This window comes from Cynoglossus semilaevis, chromosome 15 (genome assembly GCF_000523025.1).
Source record: "Cynoglossus semilaevis isolate Cse_v1.0 chromosome 15, Cse_v1.0, whole genome shotgun sequence".
Classification (NCBI taxonomy): Eukaryota; Metazoa; Chordata; class Actinopteri; order Pleuronectiformes; family Cynoglossidae; genus Cynoglossus; species Cynoglossus semilaevis.
This window is the reverse complement of record NC_024321.1, coordinates 12827705-12851062: the sequence shown is the minus strand read 5'-3', so window position 1 is coordinate 12851062 and position 23358 is coordinate 12827705. Positions and strand designations below refer to the sequence as shown.

The following is a 23358-nucleotide window of genomic DNA, read 5'->3' as shown; positions in this document are numbered from 1 at the left end:
TTAAAATATCTGAAGACAGCAGATAATACCAGAACTGGTTCTAAACAGAACACAGAAGTGCCTCAAGAATACAAGTGTGAAATAAAAGATAAAATATCAGAGCAAAGACAGAGACAAGTGCTCAGTAACTATGATGATGACATGTCAGGCTGTAGAAGGGGAGAAGTAGCTGGAAATGCAGCAGACACCATGTTTAAAAATGTCTCAGTGCAGAATGCAGAGGAGTGCCGAAAGCTTTGCGTCACATGACATGCCTCTGGTTCCCAGGGGTGAACTCCTTGGCATTTGGGTTCAGGCTGCTGTTAATCTACAGAAAACAATTTAAACCAAATCAGAATCAGGCTAACAAGAGAATGCTAAGGATTACAAAGACACCTTGAACTCACTGCAACATCAATGTTGAAGTCCTCTTCTTCATAGATGTTATCAATAGCGAGCAGGCTGATCTGATCTTGAAGCTGAGTGACACCCTGAAGTGGTAGGTCCCTGGAGGGAATAAACCACTCCCATTGTTCCTCCTCCTCCAACATCTCCTGAAAACAGCGCTCGATAAACTCCTCTTCCCACAGCTCCTCCTCCACCTGGATAAACACACAATGCCATTTATTTATTTGATAAATAATAGTGCTAGTAGCCTCCAAGCTACAATGGAATGTCCTATGAGATGAGTCCAAAGCAGCGAATATCACAACTAATTTCATTTACAGATTCATCATTTTACACCAAGTGTCCTACCAAACATGACACCCTTTTCAATTAAAATGATTGGATCTCTGTTACACTGTGATCGGCAGTAAAGGTATATGTATATTGAAATAACACTCATTTGTTTTCTCTCCACAGAAAAGTCAGCATTTTATGACATATATGCTCCATGTTGTGTTATTGTTAGCATTTACCGTACTTTTTAAAGGTTATTAATTAAACCTGAAGTTTCATTTTAACACTTTCCATTTGATTTAATGTTTTATTCTGTGGGCGTACCCATGTTTACTTCCGGTTATGTTGTCATGTCTTACTTTGTCACATGATTGGACTTTGTCTCGCTTTGTTTGCTTGACACTGACTTTTTCCTCCTCGTCACGGTTAACAACAGCATCCCCAACCGTATGATACTCTGACCTCACCTGTCTATTAAACTCCTCCTCGTTCTCCATCCACAAGTACTCAGCGAAAGGGTCTTGGTCAGAGGAAGACTGACCACTGAGGATAAGCTCGGTGATGATCGCCATGTTCGACCCTGAAATACTGCTTCTGAGTCCTGGATCTTTCATTACCCGCTTCACAGAGCAAAAAGTGACGCCGCTTCAGGGTCACCTGCAACGTACATAGACAATGAGAACAATGCTATGATGGGTTAGCTTTTCCTTTTCACTACAAAAACTACAACCTAATTCACTCATAACAACACACATCCATCACAGAAGCGAAATATTATTTTAGGGTATTGTCCTAGTTTATTACTACCTGAATTTAACGGCTTGTTTTCCCGGAATCAACACCCTCCAACACTGTAATGGCTGCCGTGCTTCTGTTTGTTTACATCTAACACGTCACTCTAATTTCTGTTCGGTGATTGGACAGACGAACGTGCTGCATTCACGAACCACTCATCAAGTTATGTCTTTCTTCCTTTCTTTCTTTCTTCCCTTTTTTCTTTCTTTCTTTCTTTCTTTCTTTCTTTCTTTCTTTCTTTCTTTCTTTCTTTCTTTCTTTCTTTCTTTCTTTCTTTCTTTCTTTCTTTCTTTCTTTCTTTCTTTCTTTCTTTCTTTCTTTCTTTCTTTCTTTCTTTCTTTCTTTCTTTCTTTCTTCATCCATCGGTCGGGCTGTGCGAAACGCACGAACATTGATTAAATCTCGCGATACCTTCGTGACCCAACGTTACGCTGTTCATGTACATTGTCAGGTGGTGTTTGGCTTGGTTGTGAGCAACGCATCAAGGTAAAAAAAACTTTATTAAATATGTCGTAACAAAGATTAATGTTTCGTTATTATATATGTACATCTTAAAGCATTTCCCACGGAAGTTAAAACCGTAGACGCTGAATAAACCCCGCTGAATTGTTGCTAAATGACGTAAGTATACCAGTGCTAGCTAATGCCATAGCAAGCAGGCCTTTGCTAACGTTAGCATCGTAGTGTGCGTCACAACGTACATGGTTCTTCTTGATTTCTTTACACACTTGCACACCTTAGTTGAATAATCTGGCAAGTAAACGACATTATTCTAAAAACTGGATTTAATTTGGCATATCCTGCTAAACGTTACAATCCATTACGAAAGCAGCACTAATAGCTTAACAGCTAACGCATGCTTAACTCCTGTTAATGCACTGCATTACATATTTCTTACAAATCTTTTTGGGAGACCGATAAAGATACAAACCCATTTTTGAAGTGCTCTTAAATGACAAATTATGTAAGAGCGTGTGTTACACGAAATCATATTGTGAAAGCATAGTATTTATGGCCAACAGTACATGTTTGTAGGAGATCCTTTGACATTCACGATGTTTATTGTTTAAATTTATTGTTTATTCTCTGGTAAAACAAATACATGTATGATTACAAGTTGCTGAAGAAAAGAGATTTCTTATCAGACACCAAATATGCTCAAAATGGCAAGAAGTTATAGAGGGCACCTTTTTTTTCTCAAATCACTTAAATCTATAACATCAAATTTAAAACAACAATTTTATCTTTTTTCACTTTGGATGTTTGTCATTCTATGCCTTACTTCCACATATTTTTCTTCCCTCTCATTTACAGTGAACATTTCGATCTTTAAATCCTTTCCAGTCTCCTTTAACTGTGTCATGTCCCAATAATTATTTCAGCACACACCTGCTCAGTTGACTCAGTTTCATTCCTCCTTTCATGCATCTTTGGCTCAGTCAGTGCACCTCTTGACTGACTTCTATTTCCATGGTGGAGGCAGCTTTTGAAGACGTTTCTCTCTACCTCATTGTTGTGTTTCAGCTGATATCAGACGCTCTCCAGAGAGGAAGAGGAGTTGCACCTTACTTTGACCACATTAGGACATCGAACTTTCTATTATCCTTTAAGAACAGACACTTGTTTTTGTGTGCAGCCAAATTTGTTCTTTTATCTTGATTCACCTGTACTGTGGCTGCAGCAATACGACGTCACCTCATGTCTCAGCAGTTGCAGCCAGACAGTGGTCAGAAACTCTTCACTGTGGGTCGGGGGCTCCTCGCTGCTGCGGAGACCTTGAACTTTAGCATGAATGAGCAAAGATCTAGTCGACAGATGGGGGGCATGGGCTCTGGCATTGGGGTGGGCAGTGGTGGCGGCGGCATTGAGGGCCAAGAAGGCAGTGCTCCGATGCCCAGACATGGAGGGAGTAGTGGAAGTGGCAACAATCTTGGCAGCACCATGAAGCTGTTTGCCAGTTTGGGGCTGTCACCTTCAGACCTGGATGCTTTGGCTAAAATCCCAGAAGAGGAAATCAGTGTGGAGACTCTGCCCAAAATCCTCAGGCAGCTCAAGAACCGCAAGAGTGAAACAGGAGAGCGGCGACAGGCATCTTCAATGTCTTCTGATGCTGCATATCGAAGCAGCAGGGAAGGATGGGATGACATGCATGCGGGGAGAATGGGTGATCTTTCTATGAGTCAGGGGTCGGGTCGTGTCCAGTCCTCTGCTGACTTTGGGTACAGTTCCCTGCAGGACGTCTCCTCCAGTCGTAGCTATGACTTAGACTATGGCAGTGGCAATGGCAGTGTGGGTGGGGGCAGAGAGAGGTCATTTTCTGACCTGTCCCATCGTGATTCTGTTGGTTTGCTGGGAATGGCGCCGCCATCGTCGGACTCTCTTTATTCACACCGGCGGGTGGGTTGCCCATCCAATGGAAAAATCCAAGACTTCTTGGGCGTCACACCCACTATGTTCCCTCACGTGTGCTCTCTTTGTGATTTTGACGTTCACTCCTTAATGGTGAGTACCAGCAAAATTCCTTCTTCTCCTTTTGGACTAACTTTAAATGTTTCTGTTCAGGCAAACCTGAGCTCACCTGGTATTTTGTCTATGTCAAATTTACTCTCTGCATCACTTCCTTAGGGCCGTCGTCAACTTGTAGCATGTCCACACAGTCACAGCAGTCTGATCTGATTCTCCAAAGCTTCTTTGAAACTTCTTTTTCCATCAGATCACTTTTAGATAAACATTCATTCAGTTAAATCATATTTTCACAACCATGTTATATTCGCAAATGTCCCCAAAATGTTTTTTTTTTTTGAAACAGGGCATTTCTTTATGAGCATTGTTTTCTGTCTGATCATAAGAAACCACAGTCCAGCTAAAGACTAAGTGTTTTTTTGCGTGACGTTTGTCTTTTTTATTCATTACGCCAGTGTAACAGTTAAGTGTTGAATTATTCCAAAGAAAAAGAAAAGACATCTAAAAGTGGACTCTTAAGTGTACAAATCTTGCCTTTCCAGATTTTAATTTTTGTCCCCATTATAAAGTCTCTTAGTTTATAAAGGATAAGTTACACATGTTACAAATTGCACATCTAGTGCTGACTTTCTTGTCTCCTCTTAAAACTACAACTTAAAAAACCTGAACTATCCCTTTAAACACTAAGACTTAGTGGTATCAACAATATGGCTTGGTTGTGTATGTAGGAGTGGAACCAACACATAAATGGACTTCGACATGCAGAAACCAAACGACAACTTCTTGACTTGTGAGTATTTGATGAAGTCATTGTTGACATCACTCCTGCCTTAACAGGCTATTATCTAAACTCTGCACTGTTTTGTTCAGGTACCCAGACTGGGATCCTGGAATGTCTTCAGGAAGAGGGTAAAGATTAAAGACACGCATAAACACACAAAACTCCACTCTTGGCAATTGTGGAATAACGTTTAATCTTTTTCCGGAAGGGGTTTACTGGAAACCCCTAACATGTCTCCTGGACTGCTTGGACCTGCCCCCATGTCTGCATCCAGAGCAGGAGGCGGAATGTCATCCAGTTGGGGTAAGAGACATATTTCTCTATTTTTCCTCCTCATCCCATCTGTATACTCCTTCATTGTCTTTTCTGCTACTCCTTATGTTCCTAATCTCCTGTTATCTTCTGATGTTGTACTCTTCTTTTTTTTTTCACTTTGTATTTCACACTTTCTCCTTCATTTTTATATGTTCTTGGCTTTTTTCATGATTCTGTATCCTTCTCTGCTTCCTCATCATTTCCTTGTCTCTTGCTTCTATTCATCAAATAAACAGTTGTCCCTCTTGTACCTTGTATCTTTAAACAGTGCTGTGTCTTTCAGGTCAAGGTTTCTAATGTAACATGTCATTTTCTTTTATATCAGGAGGAGGTGGAGCTTCAAGTATGTCAAGTAACAGCCAAATGGAAAACAAGGTAAGCTTCCTCTGTTCCTTTTACATGGCTCAATGATTGATTACTGGTCTATTGCCAACATTGGTTCAAGTACTTTTTTTTCTTTAGATAAGAACCAGAGTGGTGATTGCCAGATTCAGTGTCAAACTACCTAGCAACCAGGCTCTGTTTGCCTTTGTTGAGCCCTTTGGCGTCCTGAGGGACCATGTGGTACTGAAAAGCAAGGTAACTTTTGCCCGTCGATGTCTCCTCATGTTCAAACAGAATCTAATGATGGATGTAAATATTAAATATTAGTGATTTTTTTTTTAAATTTGTTTTTCCTGTCACTGTTAGGCCTTTTTAGAAATGAGCAGTCCTACGGAGGCGCAGGATATGGTCAACTACTACAATCAACACCCTGCGTTTTTACATGGAAAACCAATTTTCTTTCAATTGTCCAGTAATCTGCAGTTTATTGAGGTAATGTTTACCCAATAAAAATTAAGTGAATAAAAAAAAACTACATGAAATAATTTTATAAATTTCTTTTTGACCCTTAGAAAGACAATCGGCCACCGGACATGCTGATGGACAGACCTGTGCGGGATCTCAGAACTCAGGGGAGTCAAGTGGTTTTCTTCTCTAATCTGCCCAAAGAGGATGAGAAGAAGCGGGAACTTCTAACCATTGCCAGGCGTTTTGGTGTTGTTGAGAAACATCTGTTTTTAACTGACCAGGTGAGTGCGAGTAGGCTTTGCTTTCTCCTTCTCTCATGATTCAGAATGATCATTGTGATTAAAAAAAAACATCTGTGAATCTGAGCAATCACTAAGTGAGTTTGCTGTTTCTCTTCAGGCATTTATTCAGCTGGGTTCGCCCCAAGATGCGGAGATGCTAGTAAAGTACTACACCATGAACCCGCTTACCATCAGAGGGCGCCCTATTCGCCTCAACATTTGTGCCAAGTACAAAACACTGAAGTGAGTACTTTGAAGTTAGGTCCTGTTCTAAGAAATTAGACTTCTTATTTTAAATTTGTAATGACTGCAAACCAAAGTTTGTATTTTATATAGTCACAAATGTGACTCTCTAGGAGTTGTTGAACTGCATCATGTAAATATCCAAAAGCTCTTAACAGCAGAAAACTGCAGTTTGTAAACTTGTAGTTCTATTACTTAACACAAACTTTACTCTTGAGTAAACAAATTTACTTACTTTTCATTAATTCGCTCAACTGTATTCATTGTTTTAGAATTTTACCTTTGAGAGTGTGTTGACTTTTAAATGTATATCTTGCCATTTTAACTTTGCATCTTTGATCAGAATTATAAAATATTAAATATAGTGTTTTAATGCAGCTCTAAATACATAATCTGTTTTTCTCAGTGTGAATCGTAGAATGGGTGGTTCCGCTGGAGACGGTCGTAGAAACAGGAGTGATGGTGGTACCTCCTCGTACAATTCAGGTTCCAGAACTTCATCCAATTCCAGGACATCATTGCAAAGATCTCCATCCAGCACCAGGAATAGGGAGGAGGAGAAAAAGAAGAGGGACGTAGAGGAGAAGGTGAAAGAGAAAGCTGGAGTTATGGAGGGAGATAATGTAGAGGAGGGGAAGGAGAAAGTAACTGATGGAGACAAAAAGGTTGAAGAGTCAGAAGGGGCAGAGTCAGTAGAGGGCTCCGTGGAGTCTTCGTGTGAAATTAAGAAAGAACAGGTGAGAGGAAACAAAGCTTGACATAAAGTGTGACTAATATTGTAACAATGAAAATTAAAAGGTGAGACCTTTGCAGGTATCAAATGAAGAAGATGACACAAGAAATGAAACATCTGAACGAGTCGAAGATGGAACAGAACAGGTGATTGAGTCAGAGGGAAGAATTGAGCTGACAGAAGATGACCACGAGAACAAAGAAGCATCTTCAGAAGCAGGAGAAAGTTTGGATGAGACCAAGGAGGAGCGACCTGCTGAAATGGTACTAAAACAAATGTGTGAAAAGTTCTCAAGGTGAGGAAAAAATACCAATCTCCACAAATCAAAGGCTGATTGAATTTTACTACAGTGTGAACAGGACTTCTCTGAGAACATGGAGGACTTTGTGACGCTGGATGAGCTTCCAGAGGACGAAGATGAGGAGCTAGAAAGTGCTGATGCATGTGGTGTGTGAACACAAGAAGATCAAGCTTATATTCAGTCACACACAGATAGTAAATAATAAGGGATGTTTTAAAATTAATTGATTATAGGTCAGGTTTAATTACTAAGAACAGTTTTGTCTTTTTTTTGCAGACAACACAAGAAAGGGGGTGAGTCTCAAAACCTTTGTTGTTTTTCTTTTCTGGACAAAATTGCATTTGAAAATGTTTGGAAAAGTAATTTGGAAATGTATGAAATGACTTTTTTTTTTATTTCTTGAAAATGGAAACAGTTATTAAACATACTATATATATATATATATATATATATATATATATAAATATATGATAATGGGGTCCTGAGTGAAGTTCTATACAATATACTCTACTATAAATTTGGTATTTGTAATGAATGGTCTTGTATAACTTAAAATAAATGATTTTTTTTTTTTACACTTGTCTTTAGGGAATGCGTGTGGTGAATATTGTGGGTTTCCGCCGAGGTTACAACTTCCGCAATGAGCTACTGAGACTCGCAGAACCATTTGGGAAAGTCATCAAACATCTGGTGCTGGACTTACGTACTGAGGTACAGAAGCAACGGAATGTTAACAAGTTGAGAAAAACAATAATGATAATGTAGCTGGACAACATCTGTTAATGTGTACAAACTCAAAGGTAACCATAGCACAAAAACATTGCTTACAAACACATTTGTTCCACTATGTGGAAAAAGGTAAAACCTTGTCATATATTCTTAGGATTTTAGTGCCTTGTTTATAACAATAAGTAACTTGTGTATGTACATGTGCGTGCTTCTGTCTTTGTGTATGGTTAGGCTTTCCTTCAGTTTGCGACTGAAGATGAAGCTCGTGCCATGGCCAAGTTTTACAACAGTAACGTGACGGCGTCCGTTTGTGGCCGACCTGTCAGGATAAGTCACTCCATGACTTACCCAACCATCCAGGTGGCCATCACTACTTCTCCTACGAAGTTTTCTTTCAGTACATTTGGCTGTTTGAGTTATTTTGGTCTCCATGGTGTCGTAATCTCTTCTCTGTTTGGGGATGTCAGTGTGGCTCCAGCAGGGTCGTTTACATCGGGCAGCTCCCCACAGGAAACTACTCACACGAGGAGATCCTGAAGTTTGCAGAGCCATACGGAAAAGTCAGAAAGTATTTTCTCAACCGGATCAAAAGAGAGGTGTGAAAACTAATTTCGTAGTTGCTCAGTTGTTAACAGAATTTTCATTTATACAGCACAGAGCTGTAATTAGACAAAACTAGATGTTCTGTTCTTATTATTACGTAATTTAGAATATAATTTTAAAGAAAACAATGTGTTTGTTTTTGATTTTCACTTTAGACAGAGGCTCAAATGAGTTGTACCATATTGTTAATGGGCCTGTTCCAACTACACTTCAGCCACTTATACAAAACTTTGGTTCTCATTGCTTGTTATTTATGTACTTAAAAACCCAAAGAGTATTCACTGTCTCACAGTGTCTTCTTTTGTCCCGTCAGTGTTTTGTTGAAATGGAAAATGCGGAGAATGCAGAGAAAATGGCCGAGGCTTACAGAATCAATCTGCCAAAGTTCTATGGGAAACGCTTGACAGTCTACGTGAGCAGGAAGTACAGGCAGCTCAAACATGGGTAGGTATTGACGTTATTAAAAATATTTGCAGTAAAACCCCTTGAGATAAGATAAGGTTTTCTTTTCAACTCTTTTTCATGTAGATTTAAATGTTCAAGCACACTGAAAAGAGACAAAAGCAGCACACCACCAAGATCTTCTAAACATGATGAAGAACCTCCTCCTAAAAAAATGAAAGAACTGGATGAGGAGACCAAGCAGGGAGAGAAGGAAGAGGAGGTTGAAAACCCAGATGAGACAGTTCAAGAAGTTTCTGATGAGCAGATGAAGATGAGTGAGGAAGTGAGTGTGAGAATTATCAATGTACTACAAAGTTAGTATGTTAATTCCAAAGACTATATGGAAAAATTTGTTTTTCTTCATTTGGATGGATCAGGATTCACAAGGAGATGAGGTTCACGTCGCTGCTGATGCTGATGGAGACGATGACGAGATTCTTCCTGAAACTTCTAACGAGACAGTGAGAAGCTGTGAATGCATGATTGACAGAAGTGTCAATGAGCTAATGTGCTAGCAGGTTTTAAATACTATTACTGATTAAAATATTTAAAGCCGTACTTTAATAAACAAAGTTTATCTTCTGAAGCAGGAGGATGGGAAAAACATTAAAGAAGAAGAGTCGTTGAAGGAAGTAGAAACATTGACCAATCAGGAAGAAGCGACTGAAGCTCCTTCCTCGACTGAAAACAAACCCAAAGTGATGTCACTGCCACCGTACGACAGTGAGACACCCATTGGTGAGAAAAAAAAAATCATTCACCATTCTATTAGTGTATACACGTTTTGTGAACACTACATTAACAAAAGGACATTTTCTTTCCCCTTAAAGGAGTCGAACACGTAAAGATGGGTTATTACTGTCGAGTCTGTTTCCTGTTTTACACCAATGAAGAGACGGCAAAGAAAGTCCATTGCAGCAGCCAGGAACACTACGACAAGTTGCAGGTGAGACACATTAGTGCCCACTCACCAGCTACTAAAGTCTGATCAGGCTTTTTTGCAGTTCAGTTGTTGTTGTCGTGGTCAGACTTCATCAGACATTTGTCCCTGCTGCCAAAACTGAAAACTAAACTGAGGCTTGTGAATTGTTTATCGTCCTGCACTAAAATGTCAAATTTGATCCTTTGGCTAGGCCATGGTAATTTTCACACCTGAGTTTCATTATATTTGGCATTTTGTCTTTGTTCCAGAAATACCTGGAGAAAGAACAACTCAGAGCAGAGAAGAAGAAAGGAAAGAAAACTGCATCATGAAACAAAAAGGCTAAACAGCATCAGAACTCTTTTTACTGTTTTTCTGTTAACTTTGTTAGTTTTATTAATACATTTTTGTTCTATTCTTTCAAGAGAGTGACGGGGGAACAAACCCAACTTCATATACATTTTGTTATATTTTTGTTTAAAGAATCATCTCAGCATTTTAGATGTAACCCTGTTGCTTTGATTAGGTTGGTTTGATGTTGAGATGGTGAAACTCCAGTCAACAGTTTCTTACATGAAAAAAGGTTGAACACTGGACACTTCTATGACAAACTTTACAATCCACAGGCCAAACTCTGTAGCTGCAGTCAGTGGAAGAATTGCTGATATATACGGCGACGCAAGCGATCCCGGAGAAGCTGGCGGGAGCCCCGGGGAGAGTTCTCTTTTCTTCGTGAAGGGCAGGGCGCCCTGGAATGGGTTCGCCCCGAGAGAGGGGCCCGCGCCCTGGAAAGCGTCGCGGTTACGGCGGCGTCCGGTGAGCTCTCGCTGGCCCTTGAAAATCCGGGGGAGAGGGTGTAAATCTCGCGCCAGGCCGTACCCATATCCGCAGCAGGTCTCCAAGGTGAACAGCCTCTGGCGTGTTAGAACAAGGTGGCGTAAGGGAAGTCGGCAAGCTGATATACTGCTGATATATTAGGAAAAACTGACTTTTTGCATCTTGGTCAGCATCAGAGTTTGATATTTAGTATAAGATAAAGAAATGTGGTTCAGTTTGTTGGTATGTTTTTTGTTTTGTTTTTTAAATAAAAAAAAAAAGATCAGAATTCATTTAATGACATCCCCAAATCTTCTCTTGCTTGGCAACTTCAACCTTGTACCACCTTAACTGTCCTTCTGATGGGCCCATTTCTAATCCTGTCCATCCTGGTCACTCCCAGTGAAAATCCTCAGTATCTTCATCTCTGCACCTTGTTAAGAGCCATTGTCTTTGAACCATACATCATAGCAGATCCCACTACTGTCCCTTTGAACTTTGCTGCTATTTATCTGCCACAGATTACTGACACTCGTACTCATCCATTCCACAGTAGAATTCAATATTAAGCACCACGTAGTACACAACAGGTTACACATTTTATAAAAATGTCAAAACGCTAATCAGAAATTGGTAGAAAGAAATTTTAATCCAACTTTTTACAAAACTAAACATCAAACAAGGATATGATTAATTTATTTTAAATATGCACCATTAGGACAGTGTCATCAGGCCTTATCTCCCCATGTTAAAGAAGTTAAACAGGAAAAATCCTTCTTATATTTGGACATTGATTCATTCTCAACTTGTCCATGGATCGACTCCTGTCGCCTCCTGAAAAACAATCATCATTGAATCAGACCAAAATATTGACCGGTCTTGTCTGTTCAACTACACACATAGATGGATGTTAATGCAGTGTTGCTTCACCTGGTACTTCCTGTAGTGTGTCAGGCTGCTGCAGTGCTGCAGTTTAGCCTCATCCTCGTCAGCATAAATCACCTGACACAGCGAGCAGAAATAACCAACAACTGGACGAACAAACTTGGTTCCTTTAGAGAGGGGAAAATGTGATGTGATGTAACCAAACCAACGGAGTGTTCTATTTTGTGTATTTTATATATTTTTATTTCTTACCCACTGGTTTGGTGGGTTTCTCAGGCTCAGGAGTGATGCCCCCTTCCATCTTGTCCACATGTATAGAATTTAGTCCATCGACATCAGGTTTCTAAAAAAAATAAATAAATAAAATTAAAGTGTAAACCACAAAGCAGTTACTTTAGGTGATGTCATGTGATCTTAAGCTAACTAAAAGATACACCTTGTTTTTTTGTTGATCTGGGTTCCCGTCCTCCACCTCTTCCTCAGTTTCTTCGTAGTTTTTCTGACTGGTTTCCTGCTTCTGCTCCTTTTCACTGTGCAATACTTTTTCGGTTTCCTGTTTGTTGTCATCTGTCTCTTTTGTTGTTAAATGCTCATCCTCTGAAGTTAATGTTTGTAACATTTTTTTTTCTGTCTCCTGTTCAGCAGCTAAATTGACCATGACTTCTGATTCTGTTCTCAGAGCCTGAGCAGAAGTTAATTTTTTTTCTGGCATTTTTTGGTTTTGTAATTCTACATTTGGAGACTTCTTGGAAATGCAGTCTGTTTCTGAGGTCCTAGTGGGCTTACTCTCAAGATCCTCTGTAGTACTGGAATTGTTGCCTTGAGCTTTCCTTGAAGTGGATTCTTTTTCAAGAGATTTCCTTGAACCTGTATCTTTTTCCTGAGCATCACTGCAAATTGAGTTCTGTCCTTCCTTCTCAAGAGACAGTTCTGGAAGAACAATGAAAACAAACAAAATATCAATATCTAACATTCTGGAGGACAGATTTTTATTTAATTAGACCTAAATCATTTTCTTACCTTCAGTTCCGGACTCTTCCTCTTCTAGCTCGTCTAAAGTGATGCAGTTCTCCAGGTTCCATGGAAAATCGGTGTCCTCCTGACAAGGATGAAGATGGAAAGAAACACACGAAGATAAGAGAGGTAAATATTTGCTGTACTCCCCTCCACCAGTTAGAACTGAAGAACCCTCTTGGATGAGAGGTGAAATGACTTCTTTTAGAAAATTCATGTCCAGTTGTCTAACAGAACTCTTCAACTTTGACCATGACCTGGATGACTGAGAATCTTCATACACATAAGAGAGGTAAATATTGACAAAGACGGGGTAAGAAAAAAGGTGAAGACAATACTAGAACTATCATAAAAATGGAGCCAACTTCAGAGTTCATTCTTTTACCTCGTCATCCTGCTGAGATTCTCTTTCCATGCTTTCACTAGTGGATTTTTCTTCTACTGGCTCCTTTTGATAATTCTCCTCTGTGAACAAGTATCACACATTTAGCGTTTTATCTTTGTATCTGTTCAAATGAATTTCAGAGTAAATTTCTACCTTCACACGTTTCAGTTTTCTCCGATGAATGGTTCTCCATTACCACCACCTCCTCTTTCATTAGATGTTGAATCACCTCCGTTGCTGGACCTTTTTTCTCTAGCACATCACTCTTTTCTGTTGAAGAGTTATTCTGTTCATCTTTTAGCTCTTCTCCTGCTGGCTGTCCTGCTTCACTGTTACTCTCCCTTTGTTCATGTTCAGCTGGATTCTCCTCTTCCTCCTCCTCCTCTTCTTCTTCTTCTTCTTCCCCCAGATTTTCTCCATCCTCTCCAATCACCTCCATCCCCTCGATGTCGCTCCCCTCTTCTGAGAACCTGTAGACCACACGTGTGACTCAGTTCCAAACAGATGATTTCAATGAGCCGTATTCACTAAGTGACACTCACTCTTCCTCTTTCGTGTCGCTCTGGCCTGTACTTTGCTCCTTCTCTGCAGTTTCAGGCTTGGTCTCTTTGATCGTAGTTGCTCCTGCATCTGTGCTGTGCTGAGACCCTGAGGGAAAAAAAGAAATTCTTATCAACATCAGTTAATCTGGTTATTTATAATGTTGAAACCAGTTTTTGGCTTTATTTGGTTAGACTGTGTTTTCACACCTGCTGACTCTACTTTCTCTTGTTCAACCTTTTTTTCAGTTGATTTAGAAACAGGCGACCTGGACCTGGTCCGTGTCCTTCTGTCTTTGCTATCTTGGACATCAGACTTGTCTTTGGATTTAGACCTTTGGCTCTGACTAGATTCGTTTCTGGATCTGGACCTCCCATTTCTGCTGGATGTGAGGTCCCTCGACTTCGACCTATCTCTGGACCTAGACCTCCCATGTGTACTGGATTCTCCTCCTGATGTGGACTTTTCCTTAGATCTGGACCTCAGGTTTCTGGACATACTCCTAGACCCAGAGTCCTGCCTGGACCTGGACCTATCTCTAGATGTTGATTTATCTCTGGATCTCCTCTTTTTACTCTCTGATTTTCCCTCTCGTTCTGGGCTAGTCCTGGGCCTCTTGCTGTGTACAACCTCCTCCTCGTACTTTTTAGCTGAAGCAGTTTTCCTGCAAAATGATGAGAAACAGGAAACGCACCATTACATTAGTCCAAAAACACGCTGACCACAGTCACATTTGTGTCCTGCTCACGTGAGGGTTTTATATTCTTCTGAGAAGGAAACTTTGATGACGTCGTTGTTGATCCTCAGAGAGTTAGAAGAATAATAATCCACCAGCTTCTGGGCTTCAGGAGCATTTTTCATCTCGACAAATGCCTGAAACACAAACAAAATAGAGTAAAACAACTTGTGTTCAGTGTCACGGAAATTTCACCCCTCACTCCGCAGTCTGTGTAACACATAACTAGTATTAGACTATTAGACTGTGAGTGACTCACCCTGGACGGCAGGAATAGTGTGTAGAATGGAGTTCCAAAGCGTTTGACGATGCTGAGCAGATCTGATTTGCCATGTTCATCTGCTGGGGATGGAATGAAGCTGACGACGTTTGAACTCTGTGAATTAAAAGACAGAGAGAGGAACGGTGTCATTTCTGGTCATTTAGAATTCTTCAAATATTTTTGTCATGTTTGCTTGTGTACATATATGTGTACCTGCAGGAAGCTGAAAGTGTTGGAGATGCTGAACTCTATCAGCTGTCCGTTCACAGTTGGAGGATAGTTGATGTGGTATTTTACCAGATCCTTGGCCTGATCGTTTGAGCCGAGCTCCACAAACGCCTGTAATTCACATCAGAAGCGTTACCTCTTACTTCAGCTGTGATACATGGTGTACTGACCCTGCATACAGAACCAGCATGATGGGCAGGACAGGAACAATACATGTGAGTGAGCTGATAACATTTACAGAAGTCTGGTCTTTGTCAATTTTATTTGTTTGTCTGATGGTTTATGATTGTGACTAAATTGATTCTGTTTAACTAATTTGTTGACTTAATTGTCTTAGACTGGTTCCAGCAGCACAAGTCTCAGTACATCCTATCCTGTCAATGTGATGCCCTCAATGTCGCCCTGCAACACAGAAGAGAAAGACAAACACTGGAGAGAAAATGACAGAGTGACCGAGGCTGGTGTAAACTAACCAAAGATGGAAACATCAGGATCTTGACGATATTTCCAAAAGGTTCTGTCAGTTTCCTTAGGTAAGCTTCATCCACAGACTGAGCAGGAAACTTCACACACACCACTTTACCCTTTTCTGAGACCTTGAAGGTAAAACACTTTTTTTTACTGATTAAGCAGGGGAAAAAAGAGAGAGTAAAAGCGATTTATAACCTGCAGAGTTCTTACCTTATCTGAAGGCTGTTTGTTTGACCGCGACTCTGTTAACACAGAGAAATAAACTATATGAGCAAGTGATCATTAACATGAACAATGTGGTAAAATTGAAATGTTCTTACTGTCTGCCTGCAGAGGCTTGGTGGGTCGCCATCCATCTGTCCTCTTCTCTGATTGGTTGTCAGCACTTTAATGACAAAGGTTTGTTTAGATCAGTGATGCCATAAACTCATGTTAAATGACACTGGATTCTTAAAAAGATGCTGAAATACATGAAAACTAATTCATTAGACCGGTAAATAAAAATAGTTACTGAATATAAAGATCAAGTGATAAATATTTCTGAACCACTGACCTGCTGATTGACTCCAAACGACAGTCCCAGTTAGGAAACCTTAGAAAATACAAAACTGATTATTGACAACAGTAGAAACAGTCAGGATACAGGTCAAAGACTGAGCTCTCAAAATTCTAAAGAAGACTGACCTTAGATAAGTTTATTACATTATTATTCCCAGCCCTCTTAATAGAATAAAACAGAAATTTAACAGCATAAAGTCCTAGTGTGTGTGCGTGTATGTACCGCTGCAGCAGCTGAAGCTGTCTGTCTGCATGTACACCACCGTTGATGTGTCCATTCCAATTCTGAAAAACAAAAAATGCAGAAAAAAAACTGTAACTCAGCTCAGTTTCTGACTGACTGTTACAAACCCGCGTTTTTACGTAACGTTCTCAGAAACCCAGGAGGACACATATACTTTACCTTCTCTGACAGCACAGTGATATCGCAGAGAGAGCACGAATATGGAAACACCTGTGGGACTGTTCCATGGAAGTCCACAGCTTCTTGCCTGGAGGGTAACGCAGCAACAGATGCTGCAGCGATGGGAGTTGGGGTTGTGGTGGTAACAGTGTAAGTAGAGCCGGGCCACTTGCTCCTGCTGGTAGACGTGTCAGGCTCTGGGTGTCTCCTCCGAGAAGGTTGGAACTTCTTGGGAGGAGACTCTGACCTGTACGCAGCTGATGGTTTGGAGATGTATGACGATCCTGCCGACCTAAAAAAATCTGCGGTTTGCTCTGGACCAGCTCTGTCAACCTTACCAAATTCACGGGGTCCTGATCTGTGTTGATAATCCACTGTGAAGCCAGATGATGAAGAGTATGTTGTATTTACCCTGACGGAGCTGCTGGGGGTATAGTTCCCCCAGCTGTCTTGAGCATCTGATGTAAGACTAGATGTGACCTGCGGGTACCCGATGTGCCCACTGCGGCGCTGATCCCAGTCGCTGTTAGAGGAGCTGGCTGCAGGCTGAAAGGTGGGGGTTGGAGGTTGAGAATGGGAGGATGAAGAGGAGTGAGAGGTGGAGTAAAGATTTGGGGCAGAGAGATTGACTGCCCCTTTCGTCCCTTTGATCTCTTTCAGGAGTTGAGGCAGTGTTTCCACGGTGAGGACAGCCTCAGGCAGCTTGGCGAGAAGAGACAGATCACTAGGCTCCAGACCGCAGCTGTTGAGGATGTGGAGAGCGTTTTCTTGTGACCACGAACCTCTGGTGGAGGAAGAGTAGGACGACGAAGACTCCTGCAGTCGTACCGTACTGCCATAGTCAAGATCCACTGAGTTGAGATGGTGTTCTGAGGAGCTGCGTGATCGATGATTCGGTCTAAGGTCTGTGTCATTGGGCGGGGTCCTATAAGTATACTTTTTAGACATGATCGGAGGAAGCTGTGGAGAGAGTGTTACCTGCAGGTAGAAGGTGTCGGGAAGAGAGAAAATGTAAATGCTCAGAGAGACAGGAAGATCTCGACTGTTTGTCCCGTATTAGGGAAAAACTGGAGTTCAACTACAATCACAATGATTCAATCATCTGTTGTTAGTAAACTAATTGATTTCAATGAATACTTTACCTTTTGAGATAATATACCATGGTTAATGTTGGTGTGAACGAGCGAGCAGTCTTGGTTTAACAATTTTCCCCTTTATAAAACCTATTTTAATTCTATTAGATGAAGGTTAATAATATATAAAATTATTTTTTAAAGAAGGAACCATAGCAGAGCAGGTGCTGAAGTAACATTTCTGCATAACTTGTCCCAAACACTGGTTGACAGATAAAGATTCAAAGGAGCCTTTTAAAGGGTTAATCAGGAGAGTCCATGAATGCCATATCTTCCATTTTTAGATTGGGTATTATTGGAAAATGGTGCAGAGTTCCGAAAGAAGAGATCAAGCACGAATAAGGCGTTACACTTGAGGTCCAAGTCCAAGGAGAGCTGCAAAAAGTCTGATTTACAGAACGATGTGACTTTTCATTTACATTATTCATTATTATTTTTTTATCACAATTAAGCAAAACAACAATGTCTAGAATAAAGGTTATAATGAAAATGGCGTTAGGGTTAAAAAAGAAAACACGTCTTTGTGTTGAGTTTAATAATTAAAAAAAAGATAATTAAAGATAAGTGCAAGGTTAGTTAGCCACTCGAAATGACTGCAACAAACTATTACAACCAGCTCGTTATTTATCTGGAATAGATGACAAATTAAGTGTTCCCTTATATACATTTAACTGTAAAAAAGACTGAGAATAATAATAAAATATCTGAAAGCTAAGTGTAAGTAATACAATCCTCAGATATTTTGTTTCTGTTTACTAAAATCCTGTTTGTTGTCAGAAAAGAGCAAAACAAAATAAATTTCACATTCAGGTTTCCAAGCTACTTTAGTTAGTCAACTTACAAAAAAACAAAAAACAAACATTATGTAGTCCATTTGTCGTATAAACCTGGTGACTACTAGTTTCATTGAAACAACATTTTGCTCGTTCATTTATTAGCGGCTACTAACTGTTAGCAGGCGGATGTGTAAAGAGACAGATCTTACCTCAGAACAAACAAACTGGTGGGGTCCGTCGTTAAATATCAAACTTTAAAGTACAGCACATTTACACGAAGCTGAAGAAAAGTGTAGCCGCGATGGCGCTGAAAAACAGCTGAGTAAAAGGTCCAGTTGGTGTTTTGGCAACATTAGTTGTAATACGCATGCGTAATGTGGTCGCTTAGTTTACAGCCAAGTACGGTAGCCCACTCAGTCAAACTTCAGTTTTTCTATGGTCTCATGCTAAAGAGAGAGAAGGCAAACGAAACGTTTGAAGAGTTTATACATATTTGCTCATTTTGTTATTATGCGTAAGTAAAAGTAATACATTCAATTGTTTTAAACTTAAACCTTTAATACATATTACTGTAGAGCTTTTATTTCTGGAATTTGTTGACACGTATCACCTCACAAAACGTAAAATTGTATATCTTATATAGTAGGCCTATACAGCATCTGTAAAGTTAACATACCCCACAAAAATTAATTAATTAATATATTCTACTAGTTTTGTATATATTCGCAGATTTACATTTTTAAATCAACATATAATCTTTTAAATGCATGTAACCCGAGTTAAAAGTATGAACCCGAGACATTCTGTTTTGGTTAAGAGAAGTTAAAACGTATTTATACAGTATTATCAATTTGGTACAAAAACCTAACTGTGATATAATTTTATTTTATTTATTTTATTTTTTACCTCTTTTTTTAAGCAGTGTACCGTTGGACAAACCATACCAGCAGGGAGCGCCACAGACCACAGACGAACGTTTCTTGCTCTTCAATGACAGTTTCGTTCAATTTAAAAGCAGGTAAATGCAGCTTATACACTCCGATATCAACATCTGTTTCAGTGTTCATATTATAAAACGTCGTCAATGTAGAAAAATCAGCTAATTTGTCGGAATTTACATATTTGTCAAACTGTTTAATGAAAGTAAGACAAACAACAGGAAGTTTAATGGGAAAATAATTTCACAGTTCAATCATTGACTCAGATGAGCTTATTTAAAATTACAGCAGCTGTTTCGGCACTTACTGTTCATCTTAATGCATGAATCACAGTGATCATTACATATTACATATATTATATTATATTCAGGTAGATAACCTAGTTTTAATTAGTTAAGAAAAAACATTAAAATCACAACAAATCTGTTTATAAATAATTAAAACGTATAATTTAAAAACACTTAAAATTACACAACACTTAAGTAATTCAGCACTGAGTAAAAAGAAGTTGAGTTTAATACATTTAAGATGAACAAATTAAAACATTATATAACATATAAATTAATTTAAAAGCTAAAGTAATTGAGAAACTTCAGGACAAAATTAAGGAATTAAAAAAACAAGTATTGAAATGGTCTGAAATGACAAAACAGAAAACAATATAAATAAATAAATAAAACTATATAGTTTTGAACCATTGGGTTTTTCAAATGCATCATGTTTTATGCTGCATTGTTAACCTGCATTGAAATGAAATGAAAATAATTTAAACATTTTTGTTATTGTTTCAAAGAATTAATCAATAAGTGTGAAAGTCATTAGTAATTTGACTTACTAACACAATACATGACAGTTTAATTTCATATCAAAACAAAGCAAAAACTATTCATAATAACAAGCAAAAAGATCAATACCAGGTAAACAAGAACCACACATTTTCCAGATTTTCCAAGAGGGGGCAGCAGAGGAGCAGCACAGCAGACCGATACTATCTAAAAGAGAATACAACAAACCATGTCCAGTTGAATGTTAAATGTCAGATTTGGTAGATAAACAGGTAAAGATATTTAAAAAGAAAAAAAAAATCCCAGTTTGTTTTGAGTTCAAATTTCTTCAGTCCTTAATCAATCCTTCATATTAACGGTGTGATCATTTCTAACATTTCCAGCGTCTCCTGAACATTATTCCTGGAAGTTTCCTGACTCTGAGGACGGACAGCGGTGGAGACAGACTGACTCTGGTTCCTGCATGTGTTTTGTTCACATTTCAAGGTAAGATTTAATGTCAAATTGAATCAGTAGAAATAAATAAATCTACATTTTGGTATAATGAAAATTTGGCTAATGTGCAACTGTTGCTACATTTTTGCCTTACTTTTATAAAATATTTGGATCTTTTCTTATTATTATTCTATTATTATTATTAAAATTATATTTATTATCATTACTGCACTTTTTAAAGTTTCTTAAAGTCAATCTTTACAATACTATCACAGTTCATATTTATTTATAAGACACTGTGTGACATTCAAGGTCACTGTGGACACTAGGCAGCAGTAAAAGAAAACAATGACACAACAGAAAAAAATCATAATATCAATAAAAGGCTTGAAAAAAACCACAAGGTCACTTGATAATCGCATTCTAGGAAAATTTACTTTCTTTACTCATCAACTCAATGGTTTCTGCAGTAAAAATACATTTATTTCAAAACAACAAATACACAAAAGTCACAATGGATCACAGCAGTAGAATAAAAGTAAATATAGATAATATGAAAAAGATTAGAAAAGATATGAAAATATAGAAACAGATAAAACATGATATGGTCTGGATTTATATTTTGTATTGATTAGTTTGCAATTTTGCAGTATCAGTGGAGTTACAATACTGTAGTAGTAGTTTTGGTTATTTAGTTAGTAATATTTCATCATCCAATCTGACCAGTAGAAAATTAAATTTTTCAAGCCAATGGGTTAGGAAATAAATTAATTTTCTAATATTAATTCACACCAACGTAGATGCATAAGAGAAAAAGAATACACCTATAAAACCCCACACCAACACACACACAGGTATTTATCTATATTAACATTTACTTTATATTAAAGCAACTTTTCATTCCAGAAAGAAACAGCACATCAAATTCCTTCAAAGTCACATATTAATTCATACATTTTAAGAACTTATATTTTTACATTTTTCCTCAAAATTCTCAGATTTGACTAAACATTTATTGTAATTTTCATGATCATACTTAACAGCTTACTTTTTTTTTTTTGTAAATTTCACATCATTAACTAGTTTCTGCTCTGTCACTGATGCTGTGAGACTGAATCCTGGATGTACATGTGGCCTTCAGGGACCTCTGAACTTCCCCATAAATGTTAATGGACATTTTGTGGAAAATTCCCCAAAAATAATCCAAAAATGAAAATTCTATAGCTTTTTGTTTTTGTTTTTGAGGTGGCATTCTTAAAGGCGGGAATTTGTTTTTAGGATGTTTGTTTTTCAACAGAGCGTAAATTTACTGAATATTATCTAACAAGTATTTTAAGCACTAGTATCACAACAACACGTGGAACTAAAATCATAAGTTCTTTCAGTTCTGGTCCCACACCTTTCTGTGAGACAAACACAGTATGTGGTTTTCTGAGACCATGTTCTAATGTTCATCTCCTTTGGAACATCACAGTTAAAGAACCACAGGGACATGTGGTAGCACAAGCACTGGATTAGCTTAACTAGTTTAGAGATGAACTGTGTGTGGACTTCAGGGACCACAACGCTGCACCACATGTTCTAGGATACAACTCGGTGGAAAACCACACAGAAAAATGTGGAACCAGAACCAAAGCACGAGCTATCAAGTACGGTGGATTTACTGATTCACTCGTGTGTCAAAACCACTGTATGAACCGCAGCTTTTTGCTGAAGCTCAAATTGTTTTAAAAAAACCCTCCTGCTTGTGCTGCAGCAACTGGAGCTAAGCCACAACAACAAAACACGAGAAGTAGACGGTGCAGTGGTCAGATTGATTAATGAGAAGTGCCTTAATTACAGTTTGTAAAAGGAAAATAATGAAATAAAAATAGAATTTAATATTTAAATAAGTTTTTAAATGACACACAAATTGATCCAAAGTAAATACAATCCATTCAGTCTGTTTTCATGTACGACATAAATTCATAAAACTGTAAAAGGCATTGCATAAATCTGACATGAAATGTATACACATATTTCAATTTTTTTTTTTTTTTGTTTGGTTATTTTGATAAATAAAATACTTAGATTTATAAACATAAAAAGTCAATATCAAATGACTGAGCAGCAGCAAACATTTATAAGACAACCTCCTGCCTCTCATCCGGAGTCTCTTTAATTAAGTTCATTCATCACTGGAATTATTGCTTTATTTATTTATTCGTCATTAATTATTGTTTTACTGCAACTGTGGAACCAGTGGGGGTTAAAAAAAATGACAGGTATTTTCCGGCTGAAATGAAGCGTGGACAGTGACACGCTGACGTGAGGTTAATGTGAAAATTAGTCTGGTAATTGTCAGCATGTGTGCGAGCTGATGGCACAGAATTACCTGGGTTTAAACACAGAGCGTCTGAAACCCAACACCACTGAGGAAAACACGTTCCCTGCCAGGAAATAATAGACCGATAGACTGACTCTGAGTCTGTAATTTTAACACTAGTTTAAAACAGATCAACAACAACAAATCTATAAGTATTCATAAAGCCTATATATACAAAGAGAATAAATAAATCCTGACACCAACATTCTGCAGAATGAGGTCCAAACAAATGAAATGTGTTATGCATGAAATTAATTGGATAGCTGAGCATAAACGTTAATATTCCAAAATGTTTGGAGTGCAGACTTGGTAGAAGTCTGGTGTGTGTCCTTGGACAACAGAACATCTGGAACAGAAGGTTGTATGATTCTAGTGAAATTTCACTCAGAACATCTGGTCACTTGATCTGGATCAGAGTCGCCCAGAGGATTTTTGACCAGTCTGACATTTGTGAGAAAGACTGTTGACGTTGAGACCACATTTGTGGTCTAATTCATTTCATAACTCAATTATTGTCAGTGTTAATTTTGACAATCCTAAATAATATGGATGATAAGCTAATAAAA

The 23358-nt window shown here is 38.5% G+C and overlaps 3 protein-coding genes and 1 long non-coding RNA gene across 9 annotated transcripts in view; 2 read left to right on the top strand and 2 right to left on the bottom strand.

Moving 5' to 3' along the window:
- Positions 1-93: 93 nt before the first annotated feature.
- Positions 94-1669, bottom strand: LOC103391099 (polyadenylate-binding protein-interacting protein 2). Its single transcript, XM_008327236.3, has 4 exons — positions 1468-1669; positions 1128-1317; positions 387-581; positions 94-307 (listed from the first exon to the last, which is right to left on the bottom strand). Exons 2-4 carry the CDS (start codon positions 1272-1274, stop codon positions 242-244), a joined length of 408 nt encoding a protein of 135 aa, XP_008325458.1. The 5' UTR covers positions 1275-1317; positions 1468-1669; the 3' UTR covers positions 94-241.
- A 142-nt stretch (positions 1670-1811) lies between these two features.
- matr3l1.2 (matrin 3-like 1.2) lies at positions 1812-10866 on the top strand. Of its 4 annotated transcripts, none has more exons than XM_008327241.3 (23): positions 1812-1941; positions 2980-3957; positions 4647-4708; positions 4789-4827; positions 4908-5002; positions 5340-5389; positions 5477-5593; positions 5705-5830; positions 5911-6087; positions 6206-6330; positions 6737-7067; positions 7144-7326; positions 7414-7510; positions 7641-7657; positions 7953-8075; positions 8325-8453; positions 8561-8689; positions 9010-9140; positions 9225-9423; positions 9518-9601; positions 9731-9878; positions 9971-10086; positions 10332-10866. In XM_008327241.3, the coding sequence occupies exons 2-23, from the start codon at positions 3154-3156 to the stop codon at positions 10392-10394; spliced, it is 3345 nt and encodes a 1114-aa protein (XP_008325463.1). In that variant the 5' UTR covers positions 1812-1941; positions 2980-3153; the 3' UTR covers positions 10395-10866. The 4 variants fall into 4 exon arrangements, 3 of the variants coding, with proteins under 3 accessions (XP_008325463.1, XP_008325461.1, XP_024918759.1); XM_008327239.3 differs by having other exon boundaries at positions 9728-9878; XR_003051906.1 differs by lacking the exon at positions 10332-10866 and having other exon boundaries at positions 9518-9648.
- On the bottom strand, positions 10850-18679 carry matr3l1.1 (matrin 3-like 1.1). Of its 2 annotated transcripts, none has more exons than XM_025062990.1 (19): positions 18479-18679; positions 16361-17338; positions 16181-16242; positions 15953-15991; positions 15720-15784; positions 15610-15641; positions 15402-15539; positions 14914-15039; positions 14698-14814; positions 14451-14575; positions 13912-14366; positions 13705-13810; positions 13316-13632; positions 13163-13242; positions 12784-12862; positions 12200-12693; positions 12016-12106; positions 11809-11930; positions 10850-11712 (listed from the first exon to the last, which is right to left on the bottom strand). In XM_025062990.1, exons 2-19 carry the CDS (start codon positions 17306-17308, stop codon positions 11680-11682), a joined length of 3429 nt encoding a protein of 1142 aa, XP_024918758.1. In that variant the 5' UTR covers positions 17309-17338; positions 18479-18679; the 3' UTR covers positions 10850-11679. The 2 variants fall into 2 exon arrangements, with proteins under 2 accessions (XP_024918758.1, XP_008325459.1); XM_008327237.3 differs by having other exon boundaries at positions 15402-15524; positions 18479-18678.
- LOC103391103 (uncharacterized) overlaps positions 16946-23358 on the top strand; it is a 45348-nt gene continuing 38935 nt past the window's right edge. The window contains exons 1-3 of one of the 2 annotated variants that reach the window (XR_003051907.1): positions 16946-17263; positions 19189-19287; positions 20376-20478. This is a non-coding gene — a long non-coding RNA (uncharacterized LOC103391103). The remainder of the gene's footprint in view (positions 17264-19188; positions 19288-20375; positions 20479-23358) is intronic. The other variant, XR_003051908.1, reaches the window with a different exon arrangement.

Coding starts and splice junctions, on each gene's coding strand:
- LOC103391099 (XM_008327236.3), bottom strand. CDS start 1,274: ATGAAAGATCCAGGACTCAGAAGCAGTATTTCAGGGTCGAACATGGCG. Junction 582..1,127: donor AGGAGGAGTTTAATAGACAG/GTGAGGTCAGAG, acceptor GTGTTTATCCAG/GTGGAGGAGGAGCTGTGGGA. Junction 308..386: donor ACTTCAACATTGATGTTGCA/GTGAGTTCAAGG, acceptor TGTTTTCTGTAG/ATTAACAGCAGCCTGAACCC.
- matr3l1.2 (XM_008327239.3), top strand. CDS start 3,154: ATGTCTCAGCAGTTGCAGCCAGACAGTGGTCAGAAACTCTTCACTGTG. Junction 4,828..4,907: donor GGAATGTCTTCAGGAAGAGG/GTAAAGATTAAA, acceptor TTTTTCCGGAAG/GGGTTTACTGGAAACCCCTA. Junction 5,390..5,476: donor ACAGCCAAATGGAAAACAAG/GTAAGCTTCCTC, acceptor TTTTTTCTTTAG/ATAAGAACCAGAGTGGTGAT.
- matr3l1.1 (XM_025062990.1), bottom strand. CDS start 17,308: ATGTCTAAAAAGTATACTTATAGGACCCCGCCCAATGACACAGACCTT. Junction 15,540..15,609: donor ACAAACAGCCTTCAGATAAG/GTAAGAACTCTG, acceptor AGTAAAAAAAAG/TGTTTTACCTTCAAGGTCTC. Junction 12,107..12,199: donor CAGATCAACAAAAAAACAAG/GTGTATCTTTTA, acceptor TATTTTTTTTAG/AAACCTGATGTCGATGGACT.